At 35.9% G+C, this 12,801-nt stretch overlaps 1 protein-coding gene across 40 annotated transcripts in view; it reads left to right on the top strand.

Moving 5' to 3' along the window:
• Positions 1–12,548: 12,548 nt before the first annotated feature.
• The window catches only part of igsf9ba (immunoglobulin superfamily, member 9Ba), a 118,728-nt gene continuing 118,475 nt past the window's right edge, over positions 12,549–12,801 (top strand). For all 40 annotated transcript variants that reach the window (XR_015509292.1, XR_015509291.1, XR_015509290.1 and 37 more), the window contains exon 1: positions 12,549–12,801. This exon is cut by the window's right edge and continues 50 nt beyond it. Coding sequence is in view for 4 of the 40 variants with exons in the window: in XM_087283982.1 (XP_087140108.1) it covers positions 12,788–12,801 (14 nt within the window). In the remaining 36 variants the exon portion in view is untranslated.

Genomic DNA, 12,801 nt, shown 5'->3' with positions numbered 1-12,801 from the left:
TTTTTTTGATTAGCTACAGAAAAAAAAAAAAAAAAAAATCAAATTGACCAATGGCATTATCCTTATTAGCCTAAACCTGCCTAGTTACCTACTGTAATTTCATAATAAATTAAACCTTTAAATTGCCCTGTAGTTTCAATACTAGTCTTACAAAATAACTAGTAAAATATTGCGTACTGTGATCATGGCAAAGACTAAATAAATTATTTATCAACAATTCGTTTTAAAAATATATATTATGTTTTTAAAATATGTTGAAAAAATTTTATAATTCAAAGTTTAAAGGGAGTTAATAATACATTTTGATGTTTATTTTATTTTATTATTAAAGCAAATTTTCATATATAAAAAGCACAAAAAACATTATAAAAATGTTAAATAAATAACTGTAGTTTATTAAACAGTGTATAAATAAATGGCATTTTATTTAATAGTTTTTTAAATATTTAATTATATATTTTCAAATTCCTTAAGGACTGTCCATAAAAATTTATTTAAAAAATGTCATATCATATCATATCATATCATATCATATCATATCATATCATATCATATCATATCATATCATATCACAAATATAAAAAATCTAATTGTAAATAGTAGCCATGACCAAATCAGGCCTCATACGATTTATTTAATATTATCAACACCATCCTGCACTTTTAAATTCATCTACACTGAAGCATTGTGAGTTTGACCATGCATGCCTTTGCTAGCACAACAGATCTTCGTAAATGCATATGTTGTGAAAACATTGACTGTCAGCACTCAGAAAAGGCTGTTTAACTCCAAAGGAATCATGTGAGGGGAGGATTACACACATTACAGCCATTGCATTCTGGCACTTCATCCATGGCAGATGAAGCCCACAATCATGCATGAGAGACTGCCATCGGACAGACACTCAAACATGTTTAAAGATGTCTGTCACACACATTTCAACCAACCATTGAAGAACTGTGCATTATAATGACTGACTGAATAAATTTGGATAGATCCCAGTGAAGTTTAGACCTGTTTCTATCAATAATTAATCTTCACCAACATGATATGTAAAGATCTTTGAGTAGAAATTGATGTGTCAGCATCAGGCAAGAACACTTTGTCGTTCATAGTAGGGCTAAATTATTGATCAGAAGCCAAACATTACAAACATGGAGAGTTCTTACTTACTATAATGATTTCAAAGATGACAAACAGAAGCTTTCTAAAGTTTTTATTCTTTCAGTGTTTTTACAAATAATGCAGTGTTGTCATAAGGACTAATTTTAGTTTCTCAACCTTTATTTTGATAATCTATAGAGCCAATTTCCACATTAAAAGAATATTTTGCAGAATGAAAAGACTCCATGGATGTAAATGGATCTTTGTGGAAACAACATGGACAATGTGGGCGCTTTATTTCTAAAGATATGGTTCCCCTTAAAATAAAAACTTCCTCACTATTTACTCTCACTAAAGCAGTTCATAACTTTTGTGTAAGCTTCTTTTGAAGAACAAACAAAACTGTAAAACAGATAATTGTAACCAAAAAGTCAGGTGAAAACAGAGTGAGGATACACTTGCAGCTTTATTTAGAAACTTCAGAGAGTCATTGTTTAATCAAAGGAACAAATAGGTACATACAGGAAAATCCAGAAGCGTAGCCGAGGTCACTGGCAATAAGGTTGTCGAAGGCGGCAAACAACAAAAACAAGGCAAGGGTCAAGAAACACAGAAAGACTAGACTAGTCATGGGACAAAGTTTAGAGCAGTTTGCAATAGTCAAGGTTTTAAAACTGGCAAAAAAAATTTCTAGAGTATTAGTAATTTTTTTTTTTTTACATTATTTTATTTTACTTTATCAGGCAACAGCTGAAAAGCACCTTCCACATCAAAAGTTACTGTTCTAATATATTTTTAAAATCTTTTTAAAAAATAAAATATGTTGTGTTCAATAGGGATATAAGTGTTTGTTTTTTACCCAGACATTTAAAAAGAACATATTTTAGAGCAGTAATTACAATATAATACTGTGATATTTTTACCCAAGGGTATCATATCGTCAAAATCTTATTGACCTTAGTCTGCTATGCGGAACTGTGTTTGTTTTTGCGATTGCTTTAGAACTTTGGATTCAGTTGCCTATGGAAAAAAATTTCTAATTCAAACGGTCAAACTACTAACTCTATAAACGAGTGTGTTCATGACTATACAGACAAAGCAAAATAATATATTAGGAAAATGTCAGTTTGCAACATCACGGCCCGAAGTCTTGAACCAAAAATATTCAAATGGCTGCGCCCATCATGCAGAGAATAAGGTAAACACCGACCCTTGCCTACATTAGACACAAGAAACGCTTTGTTATGTTACAGGGATATACCAACAAGACTCAGCAAACTGTGTGGGAATGTAATCAGAATATAGCCTGTGAAATCAGTCTTTGGCCAGCTCCCAGCAGTGCTATGTATTCATCGGTGGTTCCGGAACAGGTGTGTGTGTGAGGTGCATGATGGGATTTGCAGTTTATAAATGACAGAATTTTAGTCTGAGTGAGGGTTCATGTTTAACAGCGATCTGCAAGCCTGTATCGATGGTGATCATGACATTTTTTTAACATTTTTTTAAACTTTTGAAATTGAAAGCCTTTTATTTTTGCTGACATTTTAGTTGCGTGTAACCATTTCTGTATAAAAAAATTATACATAGAGAATTAACTCTTTCCCTACATTTAAGACCTTATAACCCATTTCAACAAAAACACTGGTGTGATTTTGACTTACAGTATATTTCCTAAATATTAATGTAAGAAATTAATTCAAACTAAAACATTATTCATATTCTGAACAAAAATAGAACTGCAGAAATAACAATGTTGTTTTGGTTAATGCAGTAAACAAAGCAGCATGATGTCAAATCCATAGTAGGATTTCATTGATTTCATAAAGTACACAGCATCCTGATATTCGCAGATTTAATTCAGGCAAACTTAAGCATATAACCATACATTGCATAATCAAAAATGATATAAAATGTAATAACTTGTAAAATAGCATTCAGGATGCATTAATACGTTTTAAGGGCCTTAAATTTCTCTACATTGATTTATCAACTTTTAATACTTTTTAAGACCTCGCAGACACCCTGGACTATATAAAAGAATAACAGTACTGGCAGTTTATTAGCAGGTTTTGTACTCCAACGCAGAAAATATATCACTTCAAACTATTAAAAATGTCAATAAATGTCATTTAAAAAAATTTTTCAACATCAAAAATTATTGGAGGAAGGACCCATAATTCAAATGCATGAATAATTTAAAATAAAATATGAATCTCACAATGTACAGAATATATATTATCTTTGTATTCGACAGAGGGAAAAAAATAGAACAAGTTTAGAACAAGTGGAGGATGAGGAAATGATGACAGAATTTTTATTTTTGAGTGAACTATCCCTTTAGTTTGTAAGTGAGTAAATATTGTGTATTTACTGCAGTGGTTCCTAAACTTTTTGCTGTGGGCACCCCTTTCTAATGTTTGACACCTGTCAAGCACCCCTTTCTCTGTTTAAACTCCACATTTTTAAATACAATAACTAAATACACATATTTTCTGTATACGCGATTAAAATAAAAATAAAAAAATATGGGAATTTAATGGACGAGCTTTTATGAAGTTTACAATTTTCACAGCATCATTAAGTACAGACAAAAGTTCATCTGGCATGTTTTTCTTCAAGCTAGAGCTTCTTGATGGATGCTGCAGCGTACCCAGTAAAACCGATGGTGCAACTTTTCAGATAAAAGCTACTACTCCATTGTGCCTCCTTTTTTCTTCTTATGCAGTTCCTCCAATTTTCCTTGATAAAAACTTACAGACATGTCTTGAAAGCGGCTGTGTCTTGTTAGTAAGTGCCGTACCATATGAGGGCTTAAGACTGCTATTAGCTAAAACCTCACCACTGACTACACATTGCGGGTTTGGATTTCATCATTTGTACTTCATCAGTACATCTCTGCTGGATTTCTCTGTTCCCGCCTGCACCTCTTCACCTCGTTCGTTATCCTCCGAGTCCCTATATATTTAAGGTCACTGCACATCTCCATAGAAGAGGCCGCTGCAGATCTATTTTGATGAATATATTAAGCAAAAAATAAAAATAAAAATAAATTATGAATGTACTATCACTTTGCGACTAATAGGAAATGGCAGGGCTATTGTGACATAGACGTTAAACCGCGAGATGAGTGAGTATGCATAGGTTGTAAATTACAATTTGTTATGTGATATTTTCCTCTCTCTCAGTGAATTTATTTTCTTTCAATATGATATGTGAAGTTTACCCAAGATAAATGAATGAACAGAATAATGGTACATTTTCTGCCATTACAAACATTCTTTTGCGCACCCCTGGTGGTCAGACTGCGAACCCCAGTTTGGGAACCGCTGATCCAGCACATTTATTATGTATGGCAATATACCCATACACTTTAAAATTTAAGGACTCACAGACCTCTGAACTAGTTAAAATGGTGTAGAAATGTCTAATTCAATAAATATAATGATTTAGTGTAAATCAGTTTCAGTAAATATTACACACACACACACACACACACACACACGCACGCACACACACACACACACACACACACACACACACACACACACACACACACACACGAGTGAAATAATTTTAAAGAGCCCATATTATACATGAAATAGGGTCATATCTTGGTTGTAAGGGTCTCCAACAACAGTCTAATATGCATGCAAGGTCAAAAAACACTTTCATGGTCTCATAATCTGCATTTATTTTTACCTAATTATCCCAGCGACTCCTGTATGAATCGTCCAGTGATTCATTTGTTCCCAAACCCCTCCTTAGCGCGAAGCTAATCTGCGCTGATTGGACCAATGACAGCCTGTTTCGATTGGTCGACTGCCTTCAGTCAGAGAGTAAAATACACAACAGCTAATCAGCAATATAAAAGTAATCACAGTTCATACACGCTCGATAGTGTAGGCGTGGATTTTAGCTGCCAGTGGGTCAATGTAAATACAGACTATGGACTTGAAAATTCAGACGATTAACTATTTTATTGAGCAAAAACTCCAAAAACTGTTGAGGAGATCTCCAAGCTTGTCTCACTCTGCTTTTTTCACAGACACAAACACACACACACAAACACACACATTGCCATCGTCTGCGCACACAAACACAAAAACACACACAGACCTCCGGGCGACAACGCGCGCGCGCGCGCACAGACACACACACATACCTCCGGACGACAGCGCACGCACACACACACTACCCTCGTCCACGGAGCTCCGTAAACAAAGCAGCACGCGTTGCGGTTTTGACGTGACTTTGCACGCGAAAAGAGAATATAGCCAGTTAACCTGATACAGTACACGCGGTTACAAGTAACAAATCACAACTAAATACATTTGCAAGCTAGAGTCAACGAGGCAACAACTTTAATCGCTTGTACTTACACTTGAGAAATGGAGGAAGAAACCCATCCTGACGTCCATCAGTAAGTTACTCTTTACTGATCCTTCCTTTAACAAACGCTGGTGAAGTATTCTTTGTAGCATGTAGTTTGCAGAAGTGTCCAGTAGTTTCCAACTGCTTGGTTATAATGCTGAGGTTTCATCTTTGGGAAGAGGCTCGATAATATCCATCTGCAGTGTGACTTCAATCGACCGGCATGTTTGTGTGAGTGTGTTTGTGGGTGTGTGTGTCTGCGTTACTGCGTCAGAGGGCGGGGCCTCAGGTTTGAAATTTCCCGGGTTTGCGCGTGCACGTGAATAACTTGGTTTCGTTCGTACGTCATGGCGAAACACCTAATGACTCGGTATCAAGGCGACTCGTTTGAAGCACTATGAGTCGACTCTTTTATAGATGAATCAACAGTTTTAAACACTGTACTCTTACAGATTTAAGCCTTAGCTGGATACTTCACTTCACTAAGAGCTGTGTTACAGACTACATGAAGGGGAATTTTCAAAAACCCATAATATGGGCTCTTTAATGAGTGTCTTATTCAGAAAGATAAATGAATAGATTAAACATAAAGCTTCTTTATTGGCACATATGACTTCATAAAAGACCTTTAATTTCCACAGAATCTTTCCATTACGAAACAAGATTTCTAATCTTAATGCATATATTCTTTTGATCATTTGCATGATTGTCACAAACATTTCAAAGGAAATGTTCACTTTGAAATGAAAATTGGCTGTTCGTTTACTCACCTGCCGGCTATGCCAAATGTAGATGACTTGTTTTTCTTCAGTTGAGCATTAAAGAAGATTTTTAGATGACATTGTGGTCCTCTGAGATTCATAAATGCAGTGGCCACTGATGATAATCTCCGAAGCCTTTTGAATCAGAAATAAAAAAATAAGTAAATGTAATATTTGCAAGGAAAATTATGATGATGATTATTATTTCTGCTCTCAGTGTCACAAGAAAGGAAACGGACCAGAGAAGGGACGTTTATTTTAAAGGATGGTAGGATAAACAGAACCAAACTCAATGAAGCTGATGTGCAGGATAGAGAATGAGAAGACCAGATGGAGTGTCAGGAGCCAGGAGCACATATACGGACATGGGGATTGACGACAACCAGAGGAGGAACCAGGAATAATCACACTAGGAAGGAGGGACGCAAACACAAGAGATAACAGGGAATGACAAAGGTGAGTAATTTTTAGACTGGAATGGAATTTATGGACAGACGGACTGACTAACTGACTGAATGAACACTTTTGTACTTTTTAGTTACCATTATATGCTCACCGGCCACTTTATTAGGTATACCTGTCCAACTGCTCTTTAAAGCAAATTTTTAACCAGTCAATCACATGGCAGCAAATCAATGCATATAGGTATGTAGACATGGTCAAGATAAACTGCTGAAGATCAAACCGAGCATCAGAATGGGGAAGAAAGGTGATTTAAGTGACTTTGAACATGGGATGGTTGTGGGTGCCGTACGGGCTGGTCTATTTCAAAAACTGCTGATACTGGAATTTTCATGCATCTCTAGGGTTTAAAGAGAATGGTCAATCATGTCAATATGGACCAAAATCTCTGAGGAATATTTTCACTATCTTGTTGAATCTATGCCACGAAGGATTAAGGCAGTTCTGAAGGCAAAAGGGGTCCAACCACGTACTAGTAAGTTGTACCCAATAAAGTGGCCAGTGAGTATATACACTTTATGTACTAACATGTACTTTTAGGACACTAATATGGACCATTTTGATACATCTGTACACTTAGAAAGAATATATCATCTTTAATTTCATAATAAATCATCATTTTAAATGAATCACTTAAACAACTGCTTTAACGAAAAATCCACTTTTTTAAACATTTACTTGTCACCACATACAATTGTTATGATGTAATAGATGCTGTCCGCAATATAGACATCTATTTTTTTTAAAACTATATACATTTCAAGAGTTCACACTTAGCTGTTGATTTATAATAAAGCCAGTTTGGCGTGCTGTCCCGGGAGAGAGTTCTGAGCTTATAAGATCCTCGAGCCCTGGGCTCCCTCCCGTTGCAAGGCGAGAGGGGAGTTTGAGCTCAGGTAGATCTCGATGACTCCCCTTCTTGCTTGTTGTAGCTAAGTGTCAGATATGGATGCTGTAAGGTGTACTCAGAGTTTAGCTAAAGTATTTGGATTAATTGTTTAGGATGCTTGTTTTTGAACTGTGGGAGGAAACCGGAGGACCCGGGGAAAACCCACGCGACCATGGGGAGAACGAGCAAACTCCGCACAGAAATGCCGTCTGGTTTGGAAAGGAATTAAACCAGGGGCATTCTTGCTGTGAGGCAACATTGCTAATCGCTGGCCACCATGACGCCCGTTTGAAAGGAGGGAAAGTAGGGTTGGGTGGGGGGTTTCTTCAAACCGAAGATATTGAGATGAGAAAACTCTGGTTATTTATAGTGAGTTAAGGATCATCTGATAGGATAATCAGTCATTAGCTAAAGTTGGAACAGCTGTGAACAATCATAAGCATGTGATCCTCTCGAAATTTGTTTATAAATAAACTTCACTTAATATACCCCGTCAAATTATTTCATTTAGATATATAGGCACACTATATAAACCTCACATTTTAAACAAGTAAAAACTGTATAAATAAAAACTGTACAAATAAAGCAGAAAACATCTACATTAGGAGTAAGAATAGTCATTATTTTTAGTTAAGAGTCAGATATAATTGACTTATAAAAATAACAGCGAGGCACAGAAGCAATCGGATTTTTATCTAGCTATATTTAGAGATTGTTCAAAAACTGTGAGTTGTTTATGTCAGCCATAATCTTCATATTGCCGAATAAACCTCAGCAATTAGCAGTGATTAATCTGATGTGTAGTTAAAGCTCACATGAAGATACGTGTGGTGCCTCCAAGCAGAATGATTGTCAAACAAGAGCAGAGAGTGCAGTTTATAGTCTGTATTTTCTGGTTCAAAGCATTCATTATCCTAGATAATTGCTTTCTCATGGGACAATTTTGTTTCCTTGTGGGCTGAGCAGACCACAAAGGACAACTGTCTCAGAAAATAAAGGTTTACAGTCTGTCTGTACATAAAGTTTTAGTTAGGATTAAAAATGAAAAGTGGGTTGTTAACTCTCTGCCTGCAGTCTGTGTCCCTTGACAATAGAAAACTTGACATTGCCAAGGACAAGACGGAGATCGAAACCCAAAATCTGGGTCCTGATGATTAATGATGTCATGATTGAATGACTGGCATTAATAGGAATTCTTGTTTTGTTTTACAGTATAATATTGTCGAAAGACCTTAGCTGCGTCCCAAATCGCATACTTATGCACTATTCTACGCCATTTTGTAGTATAAACAGTGTAAGTAGTGTGTTCACACTGAAAACTCTAAAAATCATAAGTACACTTTAATTACCCGGATGATGCACTCATTCAGCCGCTAAAATGAAGTGTGTAATGATGGACACTTCACGCACTCAACGACCGCAGGTTTGCATACGTAGCGGAAGGGGCGGAGCTATCGGACGCACATGTTGGATAACTTTATTTATTTTGGATGGTGAAAGCAAAATTCTCCAACGAGAGTGATTATAGCGCCTCCCGATGGTGAATGCGGAAATACTCATGGCAGGTATTATTTGATAATTCTGTTGTTTATTTCACTGATTTGGCAACCGTCAAACGTCATTAGGGAAACGGTTTGAATTTCCGCTTAGTAAAAAAAACATTAGTGTGCCATTTGGGACACCACTTCATACATATACTATCCTGTTGAGTGTGTAAGTGCATAAGTACATAGTGCATGAGTGCATAGTGTATAGTGTGCCATTTGGGACGCAGCTCATAACTTGTAAAAAAAAAAAAACGTATTTTCCAGTGTTTTGAGAAGTAAATCATTCATTTTCTTTTCGGCTTAGTCCCTTTATTAATCTGGGCTTGCAACGGAAGTAATCGGCAACTTATCCTGCACATGTTTTACGGAGCGGATGCCGTTCCAGCTGCAACACATCTCTGGAAAACATCTATACACACTCATACGCTACAGACAATTTAGCATACCCAATTCAGCTGTACTGCATGCCTTTGGACTGTGGGGGAAACCGGAGCACCCGGAGGAAACCCACATGAATGGAGGAAGAACATGCAAACTCCACACAGAAACGCCAACTGACCCAGCCGAGGCTCGAACTAGCAACTTTCTTGCTGTGAGGTGACAGCACTACCTACTGCGCCACTGCGTCACCCCTGAGAAGCATTATTATTAGTAGTAATATTTTATTACCAAGTGCCATTATTATTTTTCATTCATTCATTCATTTTCCTTTGGCTTATTCTCTTAACTCATTAGGGGTCACCACATCAGAATGAACTGCCAACAGGGAGAACAGGGAACTGACTCAGTCAGGACTTGAACCAATGACTTTTTTGCTTTGAGGCGACAGTGCTAACCCCTGAGCCACCGTGTCACCCCATTATTATTATATACTTTTTTCTTTAATTATTTTTTAATTAGATTTTAAATAAACAGAGTAAGTCATACTTGCCAACACTTTTTTCCCGGGAGTCTCCTGTATTTTAGACCAATCTCCTGCAACCCTCCCGTTTTGTTATTTCTCCTAAAAAAATCCTGTCATTTTTAATTTAGCCCCCCCTCCCCCCTTCATTTTATATATATATATATATATATATATATATATATATATATATATATATATATATATATATATATATACTTTCCTATCCTGGTTCTCGACAGTGTTATTCAGAAACCTCAAAAACTCAAAAACTCAAAAAAAAAAAAAAAAAAAAAAAAAAAACGTAGCTCCTGGGATGTATTTGGCTCTCTCCAGAAATGTATATAGATCTACATAATTATACATAATCAGAATGAGCCTGGTTATTGTAATTTAGGACATTATTGTCATTTTAAGACTATTTATGCCACTCATTATATAATGCCAGAATGACAATATAATAGCAACATAATGAAAGTACACTCTTTCAAAGAACACTTTTTTCAAATTTTATTCTTAAGAATATTATTTAATTATAGTCATTTTAACAATTAATTAATTAGACATTGGAATCAGAATATGAAAAAATATCCTAAACAAATAATTGATAATAAATATTAACAAAAAAGTGCAAGGTAAAAAGTACCAGAGGCTGTGATATCTGCTTCCAGATCTATTTTCAGTAGCCAGGCACCTATATAAAAACATACTGATTTATAGTGAGTACTTAAATAAAGATAGAGATGTCGCACAATTAGCTAAAATGTTGCTAGAATTCGTTTTTATGTGTGAGTAATATATATTGCATCACAAAAAATGATTTACATCATGTCCATGTGTTGTGTGATAAGCTGCTATATTGTTTATTGATAATGATTCAAATAAGCTTTGTTTGCACTATACAATCAAAATCAGAAAAGTTAAGGTGTGTGTAGGGTGGATGGCCATCGAGTATGTAGTTCAGGATGGAAAGGGGATTTGGGTCGTTCGAAAAACCCACCCCTCGCTGTCTAAAATTCCATGTATGAGCTCATTTGTCTTATTTTGACTGCTATGCCATCATAAATAGTGAAAATAATCCATGGATAATCCTTCAAATTAAAATTTATTTAAATACAGTTGTTGTTATCCATGAATTTTCAAATGTACTTTTTTTACAAGCTGCTAAAAAATTGTGAAGCTTTAAATGATTGTTATTATTATTTTATTATTATTAATTTTATTCAATTGGCCAAATTCTGAATAAGGGAAAGTTGAATGACCCGTTTGTTATTTATAATTTGCATAGTAAATGTCATTAGGCTTTTTAATTTAAAAACAGATTCTTCTTTTAATGATATTTAATGGAATAAATTTGTAAAGTGTTTTTTATATTTCTTTATTCTACATTTAGGAAATATTTTTGGAAATATTTAGGAAATATTTATTTATATTTTTCTGTAGATAATCGGGAGTTATACATATTAATATACTTTCTCAAAAATGTGATATGTATTCTATTTATTGTTGTTATCTTATTGAGTCTTTGTAACATGGAGTGTCTAAAAGAAAGTCCTCAACAAGCATTTTTTTTTTTAAAGATGTCTAAAGTTGTCTTGGCAAAAACAAGGCAAAATTTGGGCTGTCAGTGAAAATCCAAAAAACGTCTAAGAACAGCCCAAGACTAATCAAATAAACAGAAACGAATCACTACACATTTAAAGTCTGTCTAATCTGTCTATTTGATGACTAGTCTTGGGCTATTCTTAGACGTCTATTAGATATTCACTGACAGCCAAAGTTTTTAGTAAAGCAGTCTACATTTAGATGTCTATTAAACGTCTATTAAACACAAACTTGTTTGCTGGGTATCTGCTTTATATAGAGAGGAAAGAGTTACAGGCTTTTCCGTTGTTACTTTTTTTCTGGTGACTCAGTGTGAACAGATAAATGAATAAAAAGCTCATTTAAAGTCACTGCATACATCTTAAACAATGATGATACTTATTGCCACACCCTTAGTTTAGTGTGTCTGTGTATGTTTGTGTGTGTGTGTGTGTGTGTGTGTGTGTGTGTGTGTGTGTGTGTGTGTGTGTGTGTGTGTGCACCACTGATGCACACTCTCCATCAGAATCAAAATGTCATGCCTGAGGAAACGTGTAGGGAAGTTCGCAGAAGACAGAATTTCATACTGCACAAATCAAAGCTGAATAAAAAAACACCACCACCACGACACTGTCACTCATCTCCCCGCAGATCCAGAACAACACATGTGCCGTTCAGAAAGCCACACAATAGAGAAGAAGATCCAAAGAGGTGCGGACTTTGGTTTCTGTTAATGCGCATGATACTGCAGCAGTTGTACTACACCAGCACACTCCAACTCACCTTGAATAAGAGCATCTGCCATGCCATTTTACTACCAGGGGGCGGATGATTAACCAATACACGCCCCAAAGCTCTCGGCATTAGCCAATCAGTGGGCGGCGGAGGCGGACCCAATGGCTACATTCCCGCACTTGGTTTCACTTTGCACTTCGGAACATCTCCGTCTTCCATAAAGGCGCTGGTGCAGGTGCTCTGTCTCTTCGGGGGAGGAGGATGCCATAGGAAGGACGGGCAGAGGGGTACAAAAAATGAAGGAAAACGCAGAAAGAGGAGAGCACAGGATATGATATAAGCAGGGTATCAGTCTGGAAACGGAGGAAGCTGAATATGAAAGATTTATTGAAAGGGGCACTTTGAGCTATTATTCCTGGTTGGCAATAGTACTATGATTTGGTATGT

The sequence above is a fragment of the Danio rerio genome, chromosome 15 (assembly GCF_052040795.2).
Source record: "Danio rerio strain M-AB ecotype USA chromosome 15, GRCz13ab, whole genome shotgun sequence".
In the NCBI taxonomy this organism is placed as follows: domain Eukaryota; kingdom Metazoa; phylum Chordata; class Actinopteri; order Cypriniformes; family Danionidae; genus Danio; species Danio rerio.
This window is presented reverse-complemented; position numbering and strand designations above follow the sequence as displayed.